The 26,923-nt window shown below is 45.7% G+C and overlaps 2 protein-coding genes and 1 long non-coding RNA gene across 6 annotated transcripts; 1 reads left to right on the top strand and 2 right to left on the bottom strand.

Moving 5' to 3' along the window:
• Nucleotides 1-4,586: 4,586 nt before the first annotated feature.
• Nucleotides 4,587-10,807, top strand: SDE2 (SDE2 telomere maintenance homolog). Of its 3 annotated transcripts, none has more exons than XM_050971958.1 (7): nt 4,587-4,753; nt 5,599-5,716; nt 6,254-6,365; nt 7,043-7,212; nt 8,531-8,642; nt 9,252-9,648; nt 10,517-10,807. In XM_050971958.1, exons 1-7 carry the CDS (start codon nt 4,628-4,630, stop codon nt 10,733-10,735), a joined length of 1,254 nt encoding a protein of 417 aa, XP_050827915.1. In that variant the 5' UTR covers nt 4,587-4,627; the 3' UTR covers nt 10,736-10,807. The 3 variants fall into 3 exon arrangements, with proteins under 3 accessions (XP_050827915.1, XP_050827914.1, XP_050827916.1); XM_050971957.1 differs by having other exon boundaries at nt 6,989-7,212; XM_050971959.1 differs by lacking the exons at nt 4,587-4,753; nt 5,599-5,716 and having other exon boundaries at nt 6,925-7,212.
• Nucleotides 7,142-20,289, bottom strand: LOC127059358 (uncharacterized). 2 transcript variants are annotated; one of them, XR_007777048.1, is made up of 3 exons: nt 19,905-20,289; nt 17,918-18,068; nt 7,142-7,253 (listed from the first exon to the last, which is right to left on the bottom strand). It is a non-coding gene; the product is annotated as an uncharacterized LOC127059358 (long non-coding RNA). The 2 variants fall into 2 exon arrangements; XR_007777047.1 differs by lacking the exon at nt 7,142-7,253 and adding an exon at nt 10,928-13,353.
• A 2,001-nt stretch (nt 20,290-22,290) lies between these two features.
• Nucleotides 22,291-25,302, bottom strand: LOC103819350 (left-right determination factor 2-like). Its single transcript, XM_030236374.2, has 4 exons — nt 25,059-25,302; nt 23,944-24,181; nt 22,941-23,180; nt 22,291-22,630 (listed from the first exon to the last, which is right to left on the bottom strand). Exons 1-4 carry the CDS (start codon nt 25,300-25,302, stop codon nt 22,291-22,293), a joined length of 1,062 nt encoding a protein of 353 aa, XP_030092234.2.
• Nucleotides 25,303-26,923: the final 1,621 nt, after the last annotated feature.

Genomic DNA, 26,923 nt, shown 5'->3' with positions numbered 1-26,923 from the left:
GTATCATATTGTCTGAAGTAAAAAGTGTTCCCTCATGTCATACAACCTCTCAGTTATTGTCCTAAGAACACACAGAGAGAGGTTTCTTTTCATCCCTTATCCTCAATTTAAAAATAATATGAAAGCATGCAACACATTTAATTGCAAATTCATTATGTGGAATTTACCCTTCGGGATACCATTAAAATGTAAAAGAAAATTACCCAGATGATCCAGTTCCATATATTTATGATAGCACATGACTGACTTCCTAGCAGACAAAATCCCCCACCCTTAAAGGACATGTTTTCAAATTTTGGAAGTGACCTCAGTAGACACAATTCACCTTAGTAAATATCTCTGCACACTTGGAATATTCTAAAAGGAACATACACATCTGTTTTATACTTTTAGTGAAGTATTCCATCCTTTCTCTTACCTGTATCTAGGAGCACTTTTAGAAGTGAAGAATACTGAATTCTTACCCGAACAACTCTTGCTAATCTGGACCCCTAGTGAACAACTAGTTTGTGTTCTTCACTGCCACAAGCATCTTTCAGGTGCAGATGAGAAGACAAGGGCCAGCAAGTACCTTACTGTGATCCTGGTCTTGACAAACCATTAAAAAACACTGGAAAGCATTGATACCACCATTAAAATGGAACACACTGGAGGAAACAATGAGGGTGAATGAATGAACAAGTGAATGAATTGCAGTGTTATGACAGTAACATGTCTGATGGTTCCAGACAGACTGAAAAATCTGTGTTCCATATCAAATCAATGAATGGATTTGAAGCAGATCACAGCCAGGCCACAGAACCCCACCTGCTATTTCCATCACATATGGATATCAGGATGAAATACAAAGAGAATTGGGTGGTATCATCTCCTAAATTATGTCAAGATAGCAGAAAGTTTTAAATTCTAGACTTGATACTTTGACTGATTTGATAAGGTAGAATAACCAGTTTGCCTGAGTGTCACCACTGAAATAGTCAGAGTACTTACTTATCCCACAAGGATACTGTCAGATTTAATTAATTATGTCTGTGAAATCCTTTCTAAATGAAAAGTGGCAAGCATGATTTATTAACTAAGTCCAAAGCACCACTGCAGAATCAGAGAGTGTTCATTGTTTTACCAAGAGAATAACACTTCTCATAAAATACATTTCAAATGGGAAATTATAATAACAGCCCTTTTGACTTATTTAGACTTTTCTGTGAGGAGCAAGGCAATAGACTTTTGATGAGTTCTAGGAATAGAAGCATAATGAAGAACAAGAGACACAGGAACACTCGCCCACTGACATGAACCAGCTAAATGGTTGCATAAATCCTGAGAGCAGGGTCTGCTGTAGGGCTGAGCTGGGAGAAAGCCACTCCTCTGTTTGTTAAATGCTGCTTGCTTGTAGTCTGACTATGTGCAAGGATCTGGGCAAGTCTCACAGGTACAATCACCCAACCACAAAGCCCAGCACTGGACAGAGAATGGCATTAGGAGCCCAAAACCACCTGTAAGGTGGTGGTGTAGGACCTGCAAAGGGCCTGATCTGTGTCAGCACCACCCCGCTGCTGTCAGCTCTCCTGCTCTCAGGGTATCCAGCTCTAGCCTGCAGGCAGAACCCAGGGGTCACAGTTAGGAATGATGGGTTTCTGTCATGGATGGACATCTCTCAGGATGCAGTGGGGTCTCTTTTTAGGTTCGCTTTTCACTGAGATGATACAAAATCCCAGAGATAAAAGAGCAGACTGAAACATTCAAACGCACTGCTCAAACAACCTGTGGGTTACACTGGTTCAGAACATCCACAGGGCAGTTCTGTGGCCCAACTCTTTCCTGGACAGCTCCACCTATTTGGCTTGTACTGGCAAGCTCCACACCCTCCAGGCCAAGAACAGGAGTTTCAGAGGAGGAAATGATTCATGCCCTCAGAATGCAAGTGAAATCCCATAGATCAGAAAAAAATACTTATTCATCTGTATAAGTATACATGCATACCTCACATTCACCAATTACATTTCAATCAGATAGCACAAATGAGTAAAAATACGCCAGATCTGGTAGAATTTAACATCAGGTGGCATGCCACAGACATGGCATGAGACAAGCAATACCACATGACTTAAAATACAATGTCAACTGAATTTGGGCCTGACCCAGCAAAAAATAACCATAGCTTTTGCAGGCTACAGACACATAGGGTTTGAATGGCTCCACTGTGTCAACGTGACACATAATTCAGAAATATCAACCTGTTGTAGCAAATAAAGACAGTAGGGGATTGTCTGGACTGGGTCAGAATCCTTTACAAAAATATTTTAGCTAAAATTATAGTGTAAGAAATGGTGGGTGATGTTTGATTTGTGAGTTGGCCAAGACAAACCCATCGGGAGATTCCCCTTAATTAAGTTATTACTCATTTGTTTACATTTTGAAGTTTCTACTTCAAGTCATCTCTCTGCCTCTTTGTTTCCCAGCTTCCTCCTTCTTTATCACATCAGCTTAAGACAGCCAGGCATGAGAACCACTTACCCATGCTGTCACAGGCCTGGCCAGGCAGCAGGGCTCTTCAGCAGGCTGAAGAAACAAATTTAAAAAAACTAAATAAAATAAAACAAATTTAAAAATTAAAAAGGTTAAATACTGAAAAATGAACCTTGTTTGTTTTTAGAGAGTGAACTTTAAAGAAAAATCATTTAATTATGAAGTGGGACAGCCACATCTTCAAACTTTTGGGAACAGCCAAGCAGCTCAGACACAACCCCCATCTTTCTAAACCAGCACCATGCTTCAGAGCTGAATTCAGCTGCAGGCTCCAGCACAGGAGCCTATCTCACTTGCTAGCAGGGATTTTCCAGGTGCCACCCTGGCAGGGAAGCTCCCACCTCAGCCGGGGACACACCTGAAGTGGGCAGATCACACTGTGAGCAACAGTCCTTGCTCATGCTGCTATGAAACAAAAGGGCACTGCAGGAAACATTGTTATTTGGAGATAAAGTGGAGATAAAATGACAGACACTGAACATCTCGGGGCAGTCCAACCACATCTTTGCTAGTGTTTGAAACAATTCCCACCAGAGACATCTGACAGCAACCTGCCTTCAAATATCCTCTGTGTGGATGGTTCTGTTGAAGATGAAGACATGGAGGAGATCTGAAACCACCAAAGAGTACAATGGTTGCACTGCCTGGATCACCATCATACCTCTGCACACATCCTTTCCTGAACAGGTAGAGGTGGGTTTTTTTCCTAACTAATTCTTCAGCCTCCTGCTTACAGGTAGTTACCACATGTCATGAATTCTAGCACAGGTAGAAGAAGGCTGCACATGCATCCCTTGCATGGGACAGCTGGGAATGGAAAAGCTCAGGGGGTGTTTAGGGGGTGAGGCATGGCAACACCTGACCTCCAATCAAGTTACAAGAAAGCAATCTCCACGGATAAATGGCAAGGAAGAGCTGACTGACAGACCTTGGGAGGGGCCAGGGTTGGCTAATGCAACCCCAGGGGTATAAGAGACTGAGCATCCATCGTGAAGAGGAGCTGGGTGTGTGGTGTGCGGTGTGCATGAGGGGCAGTTCCCAGTGCTGCAGCTTTTTCCTTATGTAGTCCTTTGTTTTACTTTTGTTAAGTTTAATAAACCATTTTAAATTTTCAAAGTGAGCAGTTGTCTCTCACAAGGGGAAAGGGGGCAAAATGCCTCCCTTGACCTGCTAGTTGTCCTTCTTGGGATGCAGCCCCGGATACGTTTGGGTTTCTGGACCAGAAGTACACACTGCTGGCTCCTGTCCTGATTTTCACCCACAAGAATCCTCAATCCTTCTCTGCAGGGCAGTTCCTAATGAATTTATCTATCTCTCACTCTGTCCTCATGTCTGGGATCACCCAGGAGTCACCAGGATCATGTCTGGGATCAGCAGGAGTCACCAGGAGTCTGTAGCATGCACCAAAGTGACTTCAGTGTTGAAATTGTGTTGAAAAGGACCTGTCACCTTAGGCTGCCAAGTTTCATTCAGTGGTCACTTAGTACAAATATTTCAGGTACAAATAGCCTGTGATGTGGGTGTGTTATGTAACCCAGGCACATCGCCCCCACATAACCAGAGTTCTGGGCCTGTTCCCACCCCTGTGCAAAACCGCGCGTGGGAGTAAACAAAGGGAAGGATCCACAGGGACGCGCTGCAAATCCTCGCGTGAAATTCGCCCCCTGTTTGGCCGCACAATGCCGCACAATGCCGGACAATGCAGGGCATTGCCGGACGATGCAGGGCTGCCCATCCCCGCTGCATTTCCTGCACTCGCGGTGCCCGGCGGTGCCACCGCGGCGCCCCCGGCCCTGAGGGGGCGCGAGCGCTCCGCCCCCGCCCGCTCTCCCGTTGCTGCCGCCGCCACAGGAGCCACGGCGAGGCTCCGCCCCTGAGGGGCTCTGGGAAGGCTGCACAACCCGCCGAGCTGCACGAACTCCGCGGATTGGAACGGCGGGGCTCCTTGGACTGGCCTTGAACCGTTCGCATAAGGAACGGCGAACTAAAAAACGCGATGAAAAGGGGCCGGGAGGCGCCGGGCGCGGCTGAGGGGGCGCGGCCGCGGCCCGATAGCCCCGCCCACTTCCGCGTCACGTGACGTGCGCAGGCCGCAGCGATGGCGGCGCCAGGGCCGGAGCCGCTGTGGGTGCGGGACCCGCTGGGGCCGCGGGCGCGGCCGCTGCCGCTGCCCCCCGGGGGCGGCTCCGTGCTCTGCCTCCGCCGTGACCGCGCCAGGGAGCTGGTGAGTGCCGCGGGAGCGGGGAGCCGGTGTGGGGCCCTCCGGCCTCGGGAGGCGCTGCGCTTCCGGGGCCGGCGGCGCTGCGCAGGCCGCCCGCGGCCTCTGCCCGCCGATACCTGCGGAAGGGCGGGCGCGATCCGCACCTGTGCGCACCTTGCTTTCGGTGCTGTCCCCTAGCTGAGCAGTAGGTTTGCTGTAAGAGAGCCCTGTGGCCTCTTCGCTACGTTATGTATATGTGTGTGTGTATATATACATACACATTGTGGTGGGTTGGCCCTGGCAGGAGTCCAGGCGCACCCCAAAGCCGCTCTCTCCTTCCTCTTCTCCTCTGGACGGGGGAGAGAAAATGTAACAAAAGGAGTCAAAGGTCGAGATAAGGACAGGAAGGTCTCTCAGCAGTCAGCATCAAGGGCAAAATAGACTTGACTTGGGGAAATGAACTTCACTTATTACCAGTCAAAGTCAGAGTAGGATTATGAGACATGAAAGAAATCCTAAAAACACCTTCCCTCCCTCTTTCTTTCTCTCCTCTTATCTCCTTCCCACTAGTGGCACTGGAGGACAGGGAATGAAGGTTATGGTCAGATCATCACAGGTTGTTTCTAAATTTTTCCCATAGTACGCTTTTTCCCTGTTCATGTTTGCAAGCTAATTTAGACTGTATTCAGTCCTTTGGTAACCAGGAATTAAAACAAGCACAGTTAGAGAATGTTTGCGCTTTTCAGATTGTCTCATTTTATTTTTCCTTCCCTGGAAGGAAGAAAACACAACTGCTTGATGATTTTCTTTGTCAGAATGTTTCATTTTTTCTGGCTCAATGATCTGACTCAATTTTGCTGCATTTTTAGAACATCCCAGAAGAAAACTTGTATGTGAAGTGTAATGGGCGCCTGGTCAGCGATGAAGATGAGTTGCAGAGTGGAGTTGTTTATAGCCTGGAGCCGAGGCTTTGTGCTGGAAAAGGAGGTTTGTTGTTTATTCTGCTTCTTGGTGATTAGATTCTTAGGTTTAAAAACTGCTGCTGTGCCATAGTCTGTACTGATAGCAGGAGTCCTCAGATACTGGCAGATCTCTTGTTGTCTCTGTGCCTGATACAAAGTCTCTGAGCTAAAACCAAAGTGTTTGTGCAAAGCTGAGGATTGACCAGGGAAGCTGAAGTCCAGATCTTCCTCACATCCCTTTTCAGCTTATCTCTGTTAGTAGGAGTCTGTAGCATGCACCAAAGTGACTGCAGAGTTGAAATTGTGTTGAAAAGGACCCGTCACCTTAGGCTGCCTAGTTTCATTCAGTGGTCACTTAGTACAAATATTTCAGATACAAATAGTCTGTGATTTGAGTGTGTTATATGACCTAATGGACTTTATCTTCTGTTATTAAATATATATGTATAAATGCCAAGATCTCAGTAGCCAAAGCACTAAAGAATTCAACCTAAGCAAGACTCCTTACATTGACAAGATGCTTCTGTTTAGCTAATTCCTGTTTCCTTTTTTCTTCTGGAAGGGTTTGGGTCGATGCTGCGAGCCCTGGGTGCTCAGATTGAGAAGACAACAAACAGAGAGGCCTGTCGGGATCTCAGTGGAAGGAGACTGAGGGATGTCAATCATGAGAAGGCGTAAGGCATTTCCTCAGAGGCTGACATGATAAAATAACCTCATCCTGTAGCTCACTGTTAACCAAAGAGATCAAGTGACTGCCTGTTGTAGCAATGAAATGGTGTTTTGAGTACTGAAAAGAGCAAAAGTGAGATCTTAAGTGCAGATGGACTGGAAGCCAACAGGGCTTTCCTGACTGTAATTCTATTATTGCAAAAGCAGATGTGATTTTACTGCAGCCTGAGTCTGAGAGACTGTTCTGCACCTCTTGGTGCAGAAATCACAATTCCTCGTGTGCAATTCTCACAGTTCTCTCTGAAGCTGCAAGACCGCAGTCCTGGGGATGTGTGACCTTACCTGCTGTTTCTGGCTTTCAGAATTAACCCTGCTCTCCTCTCTGTAGCAAAGTCTCTGTCAGTTTCCTCAGTCATTCTGCCGGGTGCTGTTGGCTTTTCCCATTGCCTCCCTAAACCCTGCTCTCCTCTCTGTAGCAGAGTCTCTGTCAGTTTCCTCAGTCATTCTGCTGGGTGCTGTTGGCTTTTCCCATTGCCTCCCTAAACCCTGCTCTCCTCTCTGTAGCAGAGTCTCTGTCAGTTTCCTGTCATTCCGCTGGCTGCCGTTGTCTTTTCCCGTTGCCTTCCAGCCAAGGAGCTGCTGTTGCAGCTGAGAGCGCTGATGTGGGGTGGTGTCGCTGCAGGATGGCGGAGTGGGTGAAGAAGCAGGCGGAGCGGGAGGCGGAGAAGGAGCAGCGGCGGCTGGAGAGGCTGCAGCGGAAGCTGGCGGAGCCGCGGCACACGTTCACCGACCCCGAGTACGAGCGGCAGTACCGCGAGATGGCCGAGCGCCAGGAGGAGTCGCTGCGCATCGGTACGGCAGCACACTGCACACTGAGAGCCTCTCTAGCCTGGCTTCAGTAGGAAAATTAAACATTAATTGTTTCTTTTCAGTTAAATGAAATCTTAAATTTCAGCGAAATTTGCTTGATTTAATTTTTTCTCATTGTCTGCAGTGTTTGTTAAATTCCACTTGTGAAAAACGCCAATCACTTGTTTTTAAAATTTTTAAAGTTTAATAGTAATAAAATGGTTATAAAAATAGTAATACAATTTGAGTAATAATAATTTGGACAATTTGAATTAGCACAAAATAAGACAATAGAAACAAAGAGTTACAGACAGTCAGTGTACCTCTTTCTGGGCAGCACAAGCCCGAAAAAGACAGAGGATTAACCCTTAAAAGCAACAGCCATTGTATATTCATGCATCCCATCCATGATGCATAAATTCCATTCAAACATAGGATTCTGTCTGGTCAGTGTCAGCTTCTTCCTCTGAATCCTGACGGTGTCTTCAGGGCTGAGCGAGGCAGGAAGAAGTTCATTTCTCCTGATAATGGAGCAATAAATTCTCTTTCTCTGAAAGATTTAAGTGTCCAGTGGCTGCTATCTCAGTGCGAGTCCTTTATTTAGAAAAAATAGTATCTTACATAGCATAGTTCCTATTTTAACATTATATTATAACCTAAATCTATATTTAACACACTACTTAAGAGAATTAATACAGCATAACTTTCTATCACAACTCATATAATATTCATTTCAATATTTGGGAAAAGCCAATCATAAAATACCCATTTTTCACACACTAAACTGCGTGACACGATACAAGCAATGCTTCATTTTGCTTAGCTAGGTCACCTAGCCAGATTCTGAGTTTAAGATTGAGATTAATTTTGAGATTAAGAGCCAGATTCTGTGAAGGTGGTGTTGCTAGTTGAGCTGTAAGAATTACCCAGTGAAACTATGAAGGGGTTGTACATAAAAACTAGATTGGATCCAACTGCAGGATACCTTGTTTCACTTCCTGGTCTTTGTTGTTACTTTATCTTTTGCTGTCAGCTAGGTAGTGAAACTTGAGGCTGAATGGGATGAAGAACCTGATAGTTCAGTTCAGGAATTCAATTTTAATTGACTCTTAGTAAATTCATATAGGAAAGCTTTTGCTGCTACTCAGTTTATGTTCAAGCTTTGAGACTATATCACCAATAGTGATTTTTTCCACTAGTGTTTTAAATTGCATCTGAAGTGAAAAGATAAATAGAATTTACACCAGACATTAATTGTGTCCTGATGAAGGGCATTCCTTGTAGTTCTGGCACTACTGAAATTTTCAAATTTGTTTTGAAGGCTTGCAGGTTATTGCCAGCAAAGCAGTGTCGTCAGAAAGTGGCAAGAGTCGGAAACGTCTGGGTGAGCCTGGGAAGAGTGAAACAAAATCGGAAAAAAGAAAATGTCCTTGGTAAGAGTTATACCTTGTTTTTATACTCCAGCCTAAAGCCTTAAAAAGGATGATACATACAAGTTAGATACATACAAGTAAGCAGAGTCTAGTCTGAGATGTAGACTGAAATAGAAATAAGAAAACTGAACTGATTAAATCAAAGAACTGAAAGTAAACATTTCTGCCTTCCTATAATTCTGTCCCAGATGGAGCAGACAAACTTCATTTGCAAAAATAGACACTTTTCCCCCCACCCCTTCTACATTATTATATCCTACTACTTCCTATTATCCTTTTCTTCATAAATTAATTATAATTTACAATGAACTTTAAAAGACTGGTTTTCTCCCCTGGCATCTTTCATCTAATGTAACATAGAAGAGAAGTTGAAGATTCCAGTCATTTATGTATTTGGAATGCTGTAATACTGTTTTTGGCATTTATAGGTTGTTTTCAATATGAACAGTTCTTGCATTAACTGAACTAGCCTAAATAGCTGTTAGAGTAGCTCCTTATATCTCTCTGAAGAGGGTTATGGAAAGAGAAATGTGGCAATTAAAAGAAATTATTTAAAAGAAAAAAAGTGAAGATAGATGCATTTTAATTGTAACATATTCCCTGTGCCAGGCCAGGGTTGGATGAGGCCACAAGCTCAGGCTGTGAGGATAACAATAAGGATGACTCCCCTTGTGCATCTGACAGAAGTTGTCCTTCAGGCAGCAGTGCTAATGGAAGTGTTGGAAATTCAGATGAGTGTTCAAGCAGCTCTGTGGCTTCAGCAGAGGACAGTCCATCTACCAGTGCAAGTGAGAAACCACTGGAGCAGACAGAAGGTCCTGGAAGAGATCTGCAAGGAGAGGTGTGCACAGGTGGGCAGGCTGAAATTCTGTCTGAAGAAAACAGCAAAATGACAGAGGCCCCAAAGGAAGACACCCAAGGAAAGAATGGAGTGACTCAAGCTCAGAAAGAAGAGCAAGAAAATGTTCCTGCTAAGGCACAGGAAACAAACCAGTCACAGAGCACAGTAAGTATGAAGCACGACAAAATGTGGTGTGTCTTCAGCTGCTTTTAGAGCTGAAGAAGCAAACAAGCTCCAGCAATGTAGCTTTTCCCACTGGATTGATAAAGCCCAACTGATAGTTGGCAGCAAAAGGTGCCAATACTTCTGCTTTATGGGTCCTTGCATAATATTACTGTTAAAGATTTGTGGGGATAATGAATCTGGGCTTACTCTAGCAATAAAATAAGTGTAGCTCTTGTTTTCAGGCTAGGAAGTCACTGGGATTTTCTGCCTTTTTTCACCTTGGGTGTAAAGTCAGCCACTGGCAACAACTGAGCTCTGAGGTGTGAAAGTTCATTACAGTTCAGTGGGGAAAAGACCAAGGATGTAATCTGATCAATTAGAGCTTTGTCATCTACTGTACTATTAGAGCTGGCAAGTTTTAAACAGGATGTTTACCATTCTTCACTGTTTACCTTTTGCTTAGTATTTGTGAGACTTTCTATTCCTAGAACAGGAAACTCCACCAATGCTGTGGCAGATTGTTATTGCAGGTGGAAATATTTTTATAGTAGTCCTTGATGAATTTTTCTGGGTTTTTTTTAGAAGTAGGGTGAGAATAATGAGGTAACCAGTTGGGGTTTTGTATGCTTAGCAGGACAAAGGTTCTGATTTTGCTGGCAAGAATTGTTTTTCCCAAGTACATAAGGGGAGTTCTCTCATTCCCACTGCTGTTATTCCTTGCTCTGGGTACAGACTGTAAGAGCAGTATGTGCATTTAAATATTGAACAACATGAGCTTAGATTTTTGATGTCCTTTGTAGTGTGTTAGTAAATTCCAGCAGTTGAATTATCCCATCCCTGTTTTTCTCAAATGTTCTTCTCTTTTCAGGAGGTAGAACCAATAGACCTGCTGGCCTTCAACTCTGCTGCTGAACTGGAAGCCCTGGGTTTAGAGAAGCTGAAGATGGGATTGATGTCTTTGGGACTGAAATGTGGAGGCACTTTGAAGGAAAGAGCAGCAAGGCTTTTTTCAGTGAGAGGTCTGTCTAGAGACCAGATCAAGCCATCCCTATTTGCAAAGCCCCCTAAAGGGAAAACCTCTGGTTAAATTTGGGAATATTTACCTTTTTTTGCATGTGTATTTGATGTTATTAAATAAAAGCTCTTGGTATCCTTTCAACTGAGTATCCCCGGCTTCTGAACTCACATCCACAAGATTCATTAGCATCCTAAGGAGTTTTGGAAAGGATGGACAGGTGGGAAGGATATCATCATAGACACAGTGCTTGGGGATCTGTTCCACAGGGTATTGGAAGGAGAAGAGAAACACTGAGGCTCTGCAAATCACATCTCATGTGACAGGACAAGTGGACTCTGTTGGAAAGGAAATGGGTGTGTTTACTGACTGTTTCATTAGGAAACTGGGATGCAGGGTGCTTGGGAGGTCACCTTAGCATGGTGAAGTTTTGCTGGTTAAATCCAGTGGGTGGGGGTGTTAGATCTGGCAGTCCCTGCCCAGGTGGCAAATTTTGATGTCACCAGCTCTCTAAAAGGCAGTGACAATGTGTGGGACAAAAGAGCCTTCAGCTCTTTGAGCACACTCAAGCTCCTCTCTAGTATGGGCAGGGGAGTGTGGGACAAAAGTGAATTATTGACCATGTTAGTGGTGTGTTTTGGCAGCACCTCTACCCAAGTTATTTCCCCTTGCTGCAGTTCTCTCTTGCTTCAGTTTTACTCATGCAGCCACTTCCAAGCCTACCCTGTGTGTCACACACTTGCCTTTAGTGTTGTGGCTTCCTGATTAAACCAAATCAGTTCCCTGATGTGGCTCTAACAAATTTGTGCCAGCCAGAAGCAGGATTACATAAAAACACTGGTTGGGATATTTTAAACCACCAGTAGCAGAAAACACTATTGACCAACTGCATCTTCAGTAGTGCCAGAATTAGAAGAAATGCCCTACATCCAACTCAGAGGGCAACAGCTGTACCTTGAACCAGCTCCACACTTTGGCAAGTTTATTTGGGAATTGTTTAGCTCCTGCTGAGTTAAAAAAGGAACAAGCACTTGCTCTAGGATCTTCCCACACGAAGGATTATCCTAGAGCATTATTGTGTCTGGAGAGCCAGAGGGGTGCTCAAAGAGTATCCTTTTGAAAACAGCTGGGTAACAACAGGACTTGGACTGATCCTTCAACAGAAGAGAAACAATCTTTCTAGTTCAGGGCAGGAGGATAATGCAGTTTGCAGTTTGTGTCTGTCTTTTCCTGAGTATTTATGTAGCTTTAGATTTCAAAGATGTTTCTGGTTGTAAATGCACCAAAACTGTGAATATCTTCCCAGAGAATAGGTTCATTCTCCTACAGAATTGCTTCCCCAGAAAGCAAGTGGTGTGACTTATAGAAGTCACACTTCTGGAGTGTCATTTTAAATGTGTTTATTTCAAACACCCCTAAGCACTGCCTCGTGTTCCACTGGCATTGCAGAGTTACTGGCTGAAAAAAGTTATGAGTGAAAACAGAGGCACAAGCCTGAGAGAGGGCTTTTCCTCACTGCATACAGATCCATCTCTTCCCTGGAAATATAGATGAGTACACCTGTTAAACAGAACAGCAGGGAACAGGACAGGTCATAGAGGGAAGGAGCTGCTGGAGGTTTAGAAGTATCACCAGCAGCAGACACAGCAAAGCTGCCAGCCTTCAACCAGAAGGCTCCATTGCATTGTCCTCACCTGCACAGTGATAAGGAACAAGTTCCTCAAAGGCCTCTCAGTGATGTTGTTAGTGTTCAGGTACACACAATCACAGGATTATTATGTGCAGGTGCTTTTATTGAAGAGCTCTGAGTGTCGGGTGCACAGACCCAAATCTGACCTGACATTGTTTCGAGCTGAACATGTTTTATATTCTATGATTATATAGCTTACATATTAATTATTAAAATTACATTGTTCTATTGTATGCACTGATTTCATCCAAGGATGGATTTCTCGTGATCCCCCTCAAATCCCTGACATAGCTTCTCATGATTCTTTAAACAATAATTATATCTAACATTTATATCATTTATCATATACTGACCACACAGGCGCAGTTTCACATGATTAGCTTGTGTGAAAAATGCCTAGTTTATGATTGTCTTTTTGCAAATATTAAAATGAATATTATATGTGTTATGTTAGAAAGTTGTGCTGTATTAATTTCCTTAAGTAGTGTGTTAAAGTGTGTTATGAGTTTCTCATGATTCTTTAAGCAATAATTATATCTAATCACATCTAACAATTATATAATTTATCATATACTGACTACACAGGTGCAGTTTCACATGATCTAGCAAATACAAGCCTAACATTTCCCAGGGCCTACCTTTAACATTTTCCCAGGGCCTACTAAGCCTAACTTTCTTTCCAGCTCCCCGAATTTTCTATGATTCTAAAACCTTTTACTATCAATGTGACCACGCCTTTGGCTGGAGCGTGCTGGAATTGCTTCCATCGGTTTACCAGTGCTGCAGCTTCTGCTCTGGCTCCTCCAAGGCCACTCAGTGATGTGAACACGCCCCTGACTGGAAGTGCTGGAATTGTTTCCATGGGTTTGCCGATGCTGCAGCTTCTGCTCTGGCTGCTGTAGGTGGCACTGGGCTGACGCGGAGGATGGGTCCGCTCCCGGCAGCGCTGCCAAAGCCGCGTTCCTCCAGCACAGGGCACCTGAGCCGAGTGCCGCGGGTGCTGCTGAGGAGCAGGGACATGGGGTCACCTTTGGGAAAAATGCCAATCGATTTTTTTTTTTTTTAATTTTAGATGTTTAATGATAATGAAATGGTTATAAAAATAGTAATATGATTAGAGTGATAAAAATTTGGACTATTAGGATTAGGACAGTATGAGACAATAAAAACAAAGAGTTACAGCCAGTCTGGGTACCTCTTTCTGGGCAAAATAAGCCCGAAAAAGGACCCACGTTAACAGAGGATTAACCCTTAAAAGCAACAGTCTGTTGCATATTCATACACCTCATCCATGATGCATAAATTCCATTCAAACACAGGATTCTGTCTGGTCAGTATCAGCTTCTTCCTATGAATCCTGACGGCGTCTTCAGGGCTGAGCAAGGTGGGAAGAAGTTCATTTCTCCTGATAATGGGGCAATAAATTCTTTTTCTCAGAAAGATTTAGGTGTCCTGTGGCTGCCATCTCAGTGCAAGTCCTTTCTTTAGAAAAAAGTATCTAACTTGGCATAGTTTCTATTTTGACATTATGTTATGACCTAAAACTCTATTTAACACACTACTTAAGAAAATTAACACAGCATAACTTTCTAACATAACACATATAGTATTCATTTCAACATTTGGGAAAAGCCAATCATAAAATACATTTTTCACACTTTTACACCATCCTGTCTGCTCCTGAAACAGCCACAATCAATCCCTCTGATCCTCCCACAACTCATTCTTAGCCAACATTTTGCTTTCTGAACAATGTTGGCATTTGAAAGGTTGGTTTGTAGCGATGCCTATTCTCAGGAAGGTGCTGTTTTTAAATCTTAAAGCTTTCTACAAGATGTCTATCTGGAGAAGGTAATGCCTGCACCCCTGTTAGCACCACCACCTCAGCTGGCTTGGCTTTGGTCTAGTGGAGAACTCAGGGTGGCTTTGCAGATGAACATGCCCAATGACACCTGAAGGAGGGAGGTGACAACTCTGACCTCAGCCAGCTGCAGAGGAGGGGCTGGTCAGGCACCACTGCTCTCCAGCTCTGCCAGAGGCTGGGCTAAGCCAGGGTAGTTAGTCTGGGTTTAGAGCCAGCAGCTGTACATGCTTGTGTGAAAAATGTGGATTTTATGATTGGCTTTTCCCAAATATTGAAATGAATATTATATGTGTTGTGATAGAAAGTTATGCTGTGTTAATTCTCTTAAGTAGTGTGTTAAATAGAGTTTTAGGTTATAACAAAATTTTAAATTAGAAACTATGCTATGTAAGATACTTTTTTAAAGAAAGGACTCGCACTGAGATGGCAGCCACAGGACACCTAAACCTTTCAGAGAAAGAGAATTTATTGCTCCATTATGAGGAGAAACAAACTTCTTCCCACCTTGCTCAGCCCTGAAGACGCCTGTCAGGATTCAGAGGAAGAAGCTGACACTGCCCAGACAGAATCCTGTGTTTGAATGGAATTTATGCATCATGGATGAGGTGTATGAATATGCACCAGGCTGTTGCTTTTAAGGGTTAATCCTCTGTTAAAGTGGGTCCTTTTTTGGGCTTATTTTGCCCAGAAAGAGGTACCCAGACTGGCTGTAACTCTTTGTTTCTATTGTCTCATATTGTCCTAATCCTAATAATCCAAATTATTATTACTCTAATTGTATTGCTATTTTTATAACCATTTTGTTACTTTTAAAATTTTAAAAACTTCAAAAGTGATTGGTGGTTTTCACACTTGGAAAGTGTCCTGGTGTCCTGAATGCAGGAGCTGCCTGGCCTGCTTCTCTAACCTGGCACAAGGAATCCCAAATTTGCACAAAACTTGCAGGGCAGAAAGGAGCAAGGAGCTCTTGAAAGACTTGTCTGGGCTCTGTGAGGAGAAGAGGAGTGTTTCTAATGAGCCAGCCAGCTTGTGAAACATCTGCTGGGAACATTACACAGTGAAAACACAAAGAGGCTGCCCAGGGGGGTGAGTGAATCACCATCCCTGGGGGTACCTGTGGGCCATGGTTTAGTGGTGGGCTTGGCAGAGCTGGTTAATGGTTGGACTCCATGATCCTGGAGGTTTTTTCCAACCTAAACAATTCTCTGAGGTCTGGTGGTTATAGATGGCACCTTATGGCCAGTGTGATTCTGTACCCAGCATCCAGCAAGCACCTGGCACCTCCCAAGGGTGACACTGACCCCTGGGCTGGAGGCTGGCAGTCACCTGGGAAGTAATGATCATGAACTGATTGCATTCATTTTCCCCAAACAGAAAACAGACCTTCAAAGAGAATACAGGCTTCCAAAGAGGCAGATTTTTTCATAACTAAAATCAGAAGGAAAAATGCAATCAGAAAACCCATAAATAAACTTTAGGATAAGCTTTAAAACAAAATTAATAAATAGCTTGGAAAAAGACCCAAACAAACAAACAAAACCCCACCCTGATTCAACAATTATCAAAAATAGAACACTGAGAGCTGTGGATTGTTTACATGACTTTCCAGTGCCCAGCATCTCCAGATAATCTACTATCTCCTGCCATGGTTAAAAACTCCTTCTTGGCCATTCTGCACCTGCTGGTTTTACCACAGGAAACCAAGGCCCCCCAGCAGCCCTGGAGTGCCTGAGCATGTCCAGAGCACAGGCCAGAGGCAGCAGTCCTGATGAGCTCTTTATTCTCTTTTATTCTGAAATGTGCTGATGTTGTTCACTCTGCTCTCCTCACCTGCTCCAGGAGTGGCCAGAGGAGCCCAAATCCTCTAAAAACATCAAAGCCCTGCAGGATCTGTCATGCTCCCTGCCACTCCTATCACCTCCCCAGCCCTGTTTGCCCTCGGTTCCCCTTTCCCAGACCCCAGCTGCTGCCAGCCCAAGCCAGAGGAGCTCCCTGATTACCACCTTGGCTGGGATGTGGATTGGGCATCCTGCCTGGCTTACACAGGCAATTAGAAGGCTGCCCTGAAAGGCAAAGTGTCAGACACCCTTGGTAGGAGTCTGTGAAGTGCAAAAGGGAAAAAACAAGAGAGGGAGAGGAAAAAAGGCCTCACCAGCTGGGAAAAGCTGCAACTTCTCACAGATTTTGAAAGGAAATGGGAAAGCAGCTTTGATTTAAATGAAACCACACAGGAAAGATCACACAGGGCAATGTAATCCAGCTAGCAGTGGCATTTAATGTGGCTTGAAACTTTTGTTCTCTCTCCTAGAGAAGAGATAATGGGTAGAGATAATGGAGAGAGAAAGTGCTGCTGGCAGGGCCAAGCCTCTCTCTTGAGGAAAGCTTTCCTGAGACTGATAGGAGCAGCTCCAGCCCCCATGTCCAGCTCCATTAAGCACTGCAGGCCCTCAAAGGTCACCCTGTGAGCACTGCCACCAGGGCCAGCCAGAGCTGGCACTCATGATAAGCTCATGCTTCTGATAAGATTCAGCTGCCACACGAGCACTCACACAAGAGCCTGACCTGGAGTGTGGGACGGACTGACTGACTGACTGACTGACTGACTGACTGACTGACTGACTGACTGACTGACTGACAGGGCTCCTGAAGTCCTCCAGGTGAGGAGCACACACCTCCTGCTCCTTGAGCAGCACCTGGGTGCTCTGTGCTTTCAGCAGTGCAGGATGTGAAAAATGTGTATTTTATGATTGGCTTTTCCCAAATATTAAAATGAATATTATATGTGTTGTGTTAGAAAGTTATGCTGTGTTAATTTTCTTAAGTCGTGTGGTAAATAGAGTTTTAGGTTGTAACAAAATGTTAAAATAGAAACTATGCTATGTAAGATATTTTTTTTAAAGAGAGGAATGAGGTACTCCCACTGAGATAGTAGCCACAGAACACCTGAATCTTTCAGAGAAAGAGAAATTATTGCTCCTCCATTATCAGAAGAAACGAACTTATTCCTGCCTCACTCAGCCCTGAAGACGCCGTCAGGATTCAGAGGAAGAAGCTGACACTGCCCAGACAGAATCCTGTGTTTGAATGGAATTTATGCATCATGGATGAGGTGTATGAATATGCAACAGGCTGTTGTTTTTAAGGGTTAATCCTCTGTTAACGTGGGTCCTTTTTTGGGCTTATTTTGCCCAGAAAGAGGTACCTGGACCATCTGTAACTTTCTGTTTCTATTGTCTCATATTGTCCTAATCCTAATAATCCAAATTATTATTACTCTCCTTATATTGCTATTTTTATAATCATTTTATTAATATTAAACTTTTAAAATTTTGAAAACAAGGGATTGACATTTTTCACAAGGAGGATACCTGTTGGTTTAACACTGGCTTTGCCTTAAGCAACCTTTCCATTTTTTAAAAATAATTTCTGGCTATATGGGGTTCATTACACCCCTGCACTGCTCTTCCCTTTTATTGTATTACAGCACAGCAACAATGCCAATGCTGAAACATGCTGCTGCCAGGTATGTGAGATGTTCTGCCTTTCCTCAGAGACTGTGCTGCTGCTCAGATGGAAAGGAGAACATGACAGCTTGGCAGCCTTCGTGTGCATTACAAGTTGTATCCCGTGCTAGTAGCACACAGAAGGTGTCACAGCAAATGCAGCCTGGATTGAAGATGACAGGCTGGGAGACAATTACCTGTGCCACGGGATGATGTCTGAAAAAGTCCCAGGTGTGGCAATATTTCATCCACAGCCTTCTGCCCAGGAGTTTGCAGTGTAGAAGTCTCCGGAGCTTTCTCCTCATCAGCCCAGCCTCCAAGTCTGCAACACTTTCATTGCAAAGCCATCTGGAGTTTAGAGGAGTAGTTTTGTTAAAAATAGGTTAGAAACTGTTATAAATAGTTGCTAATTCTCTAAGCATGTACTGTTAGTTTGGTTTTTATATTGTAAAAGGGGTTAAAGGGTAGTTGTAAGAAATAGGGTACTCAGGTACCATAACACACCTCAGTCAAATGCACCCCTCCCCAGGTGAAACGAGCCAGCCTGCACAGAACTGTCATGGGCCAATCAAGCGCCTTAAACCTCCATGCAAATGAAGGATCCAAAAAGAAACCAATCCAAAGGGACAAAAAACAGGATAAAAGGGACTTCTGACCCACTGAATTGTGCTGCTCCATCGGGAACATCGCTGCTGAGCAGCCCCAGCGCCGGCGCTGCAGCATCCTGGACGGGAACGCTCCTGCTCGGCCCGCGGGCCCCCTTGATTTGGGCCTTCCTTTTTTATCATAAAAGCTGAAAACACTTTAGTATCGAGAGCCTGCTCTCGTTTTTATCAGTGTCCTCTCCCCCCAAGAGTGGGGAGCTTCAATCCCAATGTAAGTTCTAAACCAGCCCCAGCAGAGATGCTGCGACATCCATGCAGCTGCCCTGGCGATAAATCCAAGTGTCCATGCAAGCAGCAGGGCAGGCAGGGCTTTAGCGCTCACAGATTTGCACCCTGCAATACCCACAGCTCTCCCTGTTAAAAACGAGAGCAGGCTCCCGGTACTAAAGTGATTTCAACTTTTATGATAAAAAAGGAAGGCCCAAAGCAAGGGGGCCAGCGGGCCGAGCAGGAGCGTTCCCGTCCAGGATGCTGCAGCGCCGGCGCTGGGGCTACTCAGCAGCGATGTCCCTGATGGAGCAGCACAGTTCAGTGGGTCAGAAGTCCCTTTTATCCTGTTTTTTGTCCCTTTGGATTGGTTTCTTTTTGGATCCTTCATTTGCATGAAGGTTTAAGGCGCTTGATTGGCCCATGACAGTTCTGTGCAGGCTGGCTCGTTCCGCCTGGGGAGGGGTGCACTTGACTGAGGTGTGTTATGGTACCTGAGTACCCTATTTCTTACAACTACCCTTTAACCCCTTTTACAATATAAAAACTGTGGAAAAGGCCAATCACTTGGTTTTTTAAAATTTTAAATGTTTAAGGATAATGAAATGGTTATAGAAATAGTAATATAATTAGAGTAATAAAAATTTGGGCTATTAGGATTTAGGATAATATGAGACAATAGAAACAAAGAGTTACAGACAGCCCAGGTACCTCTTTCTGGGCAAAATAAGCCCGAAAAAGGACCCACGTTAACGGATGATTAACCCTTAAAAGCAACAGCCTGTTGCATATTCATACACCTCACCCATGATGTATAAATTCCATTCAAACACAGGATTCTGTCTGGTCAGTGTCAGCTTCTTCCTCTGAATCCTGACGGCGTCGACAAGGCTGAGTGAGGCAGGAAGTTCATTTCTTCTGATAATGGAGGAGCAATAAATTCTGTTTTTCTGAAAGATTTAGGTGTCCTGTGGCTGCTATCTCAGTACGAGTCCTTTCTTTAAAAAAGTATCTTACATAGCATAGTTTCTAATTTAAAATTTTATTATAACTTAAAACTCTATTTAACACACTACTTAAGAGAATTAACACAGCATAACTTTCTAACACAACACATATAATATTCATTTTTATATTTGGGAAAAGCCAATCATAAAATCCGCATTTTTCACAATAACCAAACTAACAGTACATGCTTAACGATCTATCAACTATTTTACAACAGTTTCTAACCTATTTTTAACATTCCCCACGGTAACACCAGGTCTCCTTGACCACCGCCTCCGCTCCCCACCCTCCGGGTGTCACATACATGCTCACAGGTATCACAGGTATCCGGGTGTCACATGCTCACCCACCGCTGGCTTCTGTGTCCCTCCTGTCCGCAGGACACCCGGCAAAGCAGCCAGTCCCAAAGCAAGAGGCACCGGACACAGCGCAGGGTCCCGGTGGAGGGAGGAGCCTCGTCCACGCCGATGCTCCTGGGATGCTCTGCTCCCCATTTCCCGCAGCAGCCTGCCCCAAATTGCGCTGCACGGAATTTCCCCTGGGATGGAGGATGAATGATGGCTGAAATCCAAGTGCTGGAGGTTGGAGGGAAGCCAGAGTTAATGCTCTTCATTCTCGGGCAGCAGCCAGCTCAAACACTTTCTTCTCCAGCTCAAACACTTTCTTCCCCAGGCCAGTGTGTGGCTGGATCATCGGCTTTGTTCCTCCTGGTGAGAGCTGAGCTCCTGGCCTTCAGGCTACGCCCTGCCCCAGCTGGGTGGAGAGGACCTGGGGCTGAATGCCGATGCCATTAGGTAGATCCATAGTCATGAGAAGGGAATGCCAGAGATGGTTCTGGTTCATCCAGTTCTGACTCCAGAGACCCATGGTGCTGTAGCCCAGCGCTGGTGAATGGTGAGTCTGTGCTTTTGCCCTTGTCCCTCTTCCTAAAGCTCTTTTGCCACAGGTGTTTACACAAGTCAGAGGTGCCAGCCTACCCATGAGGTGATGGCAGAGATGCCTGGGTGACCTCAGACCCGGGGTCCTGCAGAGCAGCAGAAACACTCACATTTCCTGATGGATAGCACACAGCCACTGCAGAGCCAAACAGGTCCCTCTTTTCCCCTCATCCATGGTCACCCTGTCTAGCCAGACAAACACATGTCAGGGCCCTTGCACCAGCAGCAGGTTCAGCCAGAGCCTCAGGGACCACATCCCACCATCCAACAGAGATGGTCAGCAGCAAATGCTGCATCCCCAGAGCCACTGCCATCTCAGTGAGTTTTGAACTGAGGAGAGGAGTCTGACACAAAGGTGGAAATAATTAGCACGGGTGACACCGTGGCCAGCAGCTCAGAGCAGCTCATGAAGGGATTAAACCACATGATCACAGCGTTTCTCCAGGGTATGTCCAACAGGAAGGGTCAGGGTTAAAATGCTTCTCATGGGCAGGAAGGGGATGGGAAGCAGCTCATCCCTTCCTGCGCTACAGCTCCGGCTGACCCCTGCAGCTTCTGTCACCGCTGCGGCTCACGAGGAGAGCATCACCTCCTGCTGGTAAAGAAGACTCTCGGTCTTCTCTTTCGAAAAGTGTTGGCTTAAACTCCGCAGCAGCTCAGGATGAAGAGCTGGCAGTGTAGGCTCTGCTCTGCCTGGCGATTCAGCCCAGCCCCCGGGGGAGCAGGTAAAATCACACAAGTCGCTGAGAAGAGCTGTTGCTCTGTGCATGTTTATAGGAGCTGGGCACTGGATATTCACAGAAGCATGACAGACCTTTTCCCCTCCATTTTAGATTTAAGAATAAATATAAGCAAACACATGGTGACTTTAATACTTGTATTTTATTGTTTCCATGATTTTGAAAGCACACACAACTTGAAAAATATCCCTAAATTGAAATAACTGTAATACAGAATCAGAAAAACAAACTGTTACTCACGCAAACGAGTTCTAATGTTCCTGTTGATTCCAGAACTCTAAATTCTCCCCTAAAACTGTGTGAAGCCCGTGGTGCAGGGACCAAAAATATAAGCCTTTGAGTTTCAGATAATATTTTATGTACATGTAGATATGTATATGTACATGCAATACATATGCACATAAATATGCTCCTTTGAGCTCTAAGCAATATTTTATGTACATATATATATATATATATATATATATATGTAAGTAATCAATATGTAGCTATCTATTATGTAGACAATACACATATTTATCCATACACTCTGTACATGTCTGCATGTGTGTGTGTGTACAGTTTATATACATGTAAGTGCTTCTGCTCTCCAGCTCACCAAAAACACAGCTTGGGCAGACAAGGACAAAACCCAGCAGCCTAAGAATGAAAAGCTGAGCCCACGAATTTGTTCTTCACCTGGTGATGGTGAAGGAGTGGAATTTTGTTTTTTATCTGGAGCTGTTTGCATTACTCCAGAGTGGGGGCTGAAATAAATTCAGTGAAGCTTAGCTGGCATCAAGGAGGCCGCGAGAACACTAGGCTCCTAAGGTACCCCTCACAAAAGTGAAATGCACGCTCCTCTGAGCCCATCTACAGGGACAGCGCCACCAGGTGCACTCTCTCTGCAGGGCAGCAGGACCCCAGCGCAGGCAGGAACCCCCCAGGACCTTCATCACTCACTCGGGGCTGGGGGCCGGGGTGGTTCTTGGCAGGGCTGCAGGGAATGGACGACACCCAGGCCACCCACCGGTCACACCAGCGCCACGCCGTCCGCCACGCAGCTGCACCTCTCCACGATCATATTGGGGAACTCGGCCGCCTCAATCTCGGTGTGGTTGCCCCTCTTGACGAGGTAGATGACGGGCAGCGCCGAGCTGGCGGCCACGGCGCAGGAGCGGGGCCCGGAGTCGGGGCGGCGCGGGGCGCGGGGCGGCTGCAGGCAGCTCCCGGAGCAGCGGTACGCCTGGAACCCCGCCGGCTCCAGGATCCAGGGCTGCGCCCACGGCAGCTCCCGCAGGCTGATGTAGTGCTTCTGCCGGCAGCAGGTGGATTTCCCCAGCGCCGCCTCCTCCCTGCAGTCCCCAGAGCTCCTGGAAGCCAAGGGAGAAAGGGGAATGGATGTTGCAACTGGAAACTGCGGAACGGGACAAATGGTTCTTGCTGCTAATAGCATAGGTGGGCTCTGAGACATGGAACCTGCTCAGGGTTTGTTTGGGTATTCAGACAACAGATATGGGAGGAGGAGAGGTGAGATTCAGCAGTTGCTTTCTAACTACTCCATTCACAGCTGGTAAACACTGGTGAGGGTAAGAGCTGCCCACCCTGGGTTTGCCCTCTCCCCCCAATAATTCAGAGACAAAACTACACCAGGGACGGTGCAGATTTAGGTTTCCTACATACCCGTAGTCATCCAAGCTGAGGGTGTAAAGCACCAGCTCAGGCTTGCCCAGGGCTTTGTCCTTGGGGTCCTGCGAGGTGAAGCGCACGGCTTTGGCCATTTCCGAGGCGTAGCTGCCCAGCCTCTCCCCTTCGATCCACACCTCCAGGAACATCGGCTCCCGCCCCTTGCCTCTCAGCCAGTAATGCACGGCCTGGGTCACATCAAAGCTCTTCCAGCCCGACTCACGAATAGGAACCAGCCTGCATGACAAGAGCTTGGCATTAGAAAAGCCCATCAGATAAATCCCGGGCTCGCAGAGCTGTTGTTGCAGCAGAATAATTTATTTCCTGTAGGTTGTCACATGCCTTGATTACATGATCATTTTTGCTCTGGGCAAGCACCCGCAGCAGTTAATTGCCACCTCAAAAAGATAGTGCAGATCTAACAGACACTGAAGGGTCAGAAAAAACCCTCTCTACATGCTCATACAAAAAATTAGGTGGTGCAGGATCATGTGCAGCCTCAGTATTGGTGATGACAGCCTGGTGAACACCAGGCTTCCACCTGCTCCTGTCTGAGCTGCACTAGGGCCATCAGTTTCCAGTCCAGTCTAGTTCTGCCTTCAAGGGTTGTTAAACTTCCACAGAGCTCATCACTACAGAATCAGATTATTTTTGCATCATTTACTTGTTTAAACCCGCTAATAAAATGGCCAGTGGAAAGAAGACCAGCAGCCAGTAACCCAGTTGAATTAGTGACACAGAATTGAACCAGGTGGGGGACTTAAGAGAGAAAGATGCAGCAGTACATGACATCATTTCTTAGATTATTTCAAAGAATCATCATATATTGCCATCTCAGCATGATATCTGCTCTTAAAGGCTCATTCTGGGTTTAAAGGCCATATAACATGGTTGTGCAGATGCAAACCCCATCAGATTGAGCTGAGGCACAACCTCATAATACCCAAATGCACCTCAGAGGACCCAAACTCTGTAACTCCAGCAGGGGCCCCTTTCTTACCTGGAATCTATCAGGGAGGTGCTGTTGGTCCCATCGTGCTGCTGCTGCACCCAGTACACGCTGACTCTGGCGTTGGAGACGGGCCTGAGGGACTGCCTGGCAGGCAGCTTTGCTCTGTCCACAGGCTTTTTGAAGAGTTTCAGTTCAGCCATTGTGACTTCGCTGTTTTTAGGTATTCTGCCTTCCATGTCAAACACCAGCTTCTGGCGCGTGGTTGTGTCGGAGTAGAGGACTTCCCCTGTCATACCTGTGCAGTTGGGGACAAAAAGGATGGCCTGTCACTGCCACCCTGCTGAGAAAAGTCACCACATTTCATGCACAATTATCATCACAACACACTCCTTCCAGTGCTCCCAGTTGCAGAGACAGCCACTAAACACACCTTTTCTAATGCATACTTGAATCGATGTCTTGCAAATGCCTGAATTATTCTCCTGTGTCTGAGCCTCTGCAGCCTGCAAGAACTAAATCTCTGGCATAATATGACCCCAAATTGAGCAGACCTCAAGAAGTGTGCACCTCTGTGCCAGTGCTGGGCATGAAAGCAGCACTGCATCACTTGGAATGAAAAAGTATTTTCATTTGCTGCCCAGGGTGCTGTGTATGTCCTTTGAAAGCACAATAGGTTCTAAGTGACCTTGTACAGCCACTACTGTATCTGTATGGTTATTTTTCCTCCTTGGTCATTTTTCCTGAAAAAAAAAACCTAAACAAGAAAGAGATGAGTGAGAGTGAAACGTTCTCCAGGAGGTGTGATTCCTATTGGAGGACTTGCTGTAGATTTCACACAAAACCTTGGCTTGCACTTTTCTTCCCCCCCACCTGCCCAGACTGTTCCCAGGGTACCAAGGCTTTTATCCATCTCCAGCAGCCCCCTGTCCTTTGCAAGGACTGCAGGACTCCCTCTCCAGGTGCAAAGGGTGCTCGTTAATCTTTTCGATGCTGTTGCACGCCCCTCCTCTGCCCAGCTGAGCTCTAGAGCCGAACCCAATCCTCATTCCCCTTTCCCCTCGGGGTTTTGCCTCTCTCCATCCTGCTGCCAGCCGGGGGAGCCCTGGCAGATTCCTCTGGCGGCAGCAGGATGCCTGGGATGCTGCCAGCAGCAGAAACCTTACCTGTGTGTCCCGGGATGCCCCTGAGGATGCCAGCCAGGCTCGGCAGAGCTCGGCGCTTCACCCTCTGCCGCTTCAGCATGGACATGTACTTGTTCTTGACGTGCTCTGGGATAACCAGATTCACCAAGTCTCTCGAATGCAGTTTAGGGACCTCGGACAGCCCCAGCTGCTTCAGCACCACCTCCTTGAAGCGTTCCTGGGTAAATGCTCGGACCGTGAGGACCAGGCAGAGCACGCAGAGCATCCAGGCACACCTCAGGTCCATCCTCCTCCGTCGGAGAAGCAGCTCCCTGCCCGGCAGAGATGAAGGGGGGGATCTCCCTGGGGCTGCTCTCGGCAGAGATGTGCTGGCAGGCTGCCCGAGCTGGATGGAGGTCCCTGGTGCTGGGGTTTTATAGCCACCCTCGTCCCACTGGCACAACAAATTTCACAAGTGGGGATGAAGCAAAGGACTTAAAAGGATCACTCCCCTGTTGGTAGACACATGCCAGTTTAACACCTTCATCCACTGCAAAGTTAATACAAGAAGGTTTAGGGGGCTCCTAGATTCCGTCACAGGGAAGAAATTTCCTTTTCTTCTTTTTTAATTCCCTGTAAATATTTGCCCAGAAGCCCCTTGAGCAATGGGTGTCCCCTGCTCAGCCTTGCTAGGGAGGAAACACAACTGCAGAAAACATTGCTTTATGTACTACACCTTGTGATTCCTAAAGGCAGCATCAATCTTTGCTGCAGAGAACTTGCCAATAACAATCAGGAGAAGCTTTAGCTTTAGCTGGGAAAAAGTCCATTTTTATGGCAAGCATTGAAAAATCATTTTAATCTTTGGGGTGGGGGGGGTTAGGTTCCACTCTGATCTCTGAATATTTGTATCAAGTGTATGAATCAGGGCAGTGAGTCACAGCAGCTGAATGATTTATGGGCTTTTGTGCTGCTTCTGAATCACAGAAGGTGGAAGATGTAGGGGTGTGACATTTTAGAAAAACTCCCCATCACTCTTTATGGATTCCTGGGGGTTTCATAACACTCATGCCTAGAAGAAGAGGGTTTTATGTAAAGGCAAATCACTTCTCAGTGAACATGAGAAACCACTGCAGTATTCCCCAGCATGGATGAAGAATATCAGTATTTTGAATGCTGATAACAGCCCCAATAGAGCACTGGCTCTGGAGAGTGAAGCTGATCTGAAGGCTGGGGTGAGGAGGCTGGATGTTTACTTTGTAACATTTAAACTGGAAACTTACACCCTTTTCTTTCCCAGCCTTTGCTGGCATAAGGGATGGAAATCTATTTTTGGCACCAATCCCAGGAGAATTGAATTGAAGAAATAAAATGTGATTGATAAAACATGAAGGAGCATAGCATCTGGGGCAGATCCTCATCCTCTCCAGCAGCCACATACCTGAGCCTACATACAAATGTCTTCAGCATCAAAGGCCCTTTGGATTTCATAGGCCTCTGTAAATGATTTTAAATTGGTCCAGTTTCACCCAATGCCCAGGCTGAACGGTGTGCCCTGAGGACAGTCTGGCTGGAGGATGGATGTCATGAACTTGTACAAAATCACCCCTTTGTGGCTCATCCCTCATTAAAACAAGTGTCAGCTGAGGGAGGCAGCCTGTTTTGTACTCAGGGGAAGGCAATAAAGCCGTCTGAAAGAGCCCCACTCAACACTTCTGTTCCTGCTCACTTTGTCTTTACAGCCTTTTAAGAAACTTGTCTTCTTAAGCATGATAAAGCCTCTGTTAGATGTTAAAAGGGCACCATATTTAGCTAAATTGAGTTTTAAGAGGAAAACGGAACAGACTACAAAGTAACAGCCTGTGCATGGCCCAAGGCAGTGCATTCTTTAATCCTGCACTTTGTGC

Source organism: Serinus canaria, chromosome 3, assembly GCF_022539315.1.
Source record: "Serinus canaria isolate serCan28SL12 chromosome 3, serCan2020, whole genome shotgun sequence".
NCBI lineage: Eukaryota > Metazoa > Chordata > Aves > Passeriformes > Fringillidae > Serinus > Serinus canaria.
Note: the sequence above shows the minus strand (reverse complement) of the source record. Positions and strands in the feature narration are given on the sequence as shown.

Excerpts from the sequence above, each read along its gene's own strand:
- SDE2 (XM_050971957.1), top strand. The coding sequence starts at position 4,628 with ATGGCGGCGCCAGGGCCGGAGCCGCTGTGGGTGCGGGACCCGCTGGGG. Across the intron at positions 4,754-5,598 it reads GTGACCGCGCCAGGGAGCTG|AACATCCCAGAAGAAAACTT; the intron begins GTGAGTGCCGCG and ends CTGCATTTTTAG. Across the intron at positions 5,717-6,253 it reads GCTTTGTGCTGGAAAAGGAG|GGTTTGGGTCGATGCTGCGA; the intron begins GTTTGTTGTTTA and ends TTCTTCTGGAAG.
- LOC103819350 (XM_030236374.2), bottom strand. The coding sequence starts at position 25,302 with ATGCTCTGCGTGCTCTGCCTGGTCCTCACGGTCCGAGCATTTACCCAG. Across the intron at positions 24,182-25,058 it reads GGGCATCCCGGGACACACAG|GGGAAGTCCTCTACTCCGAC; the intron begins GTAAGGTTTCTG and ends CAGGTATGACAG. Across the intron at positions 22,631-22,940 it reads CTCAGCTTGGATGACTACGG|GAGCTCTGGGGACTGCAGGG; the intron begins GTATGTAGGAAA and ends CTTGGCTTCCAG.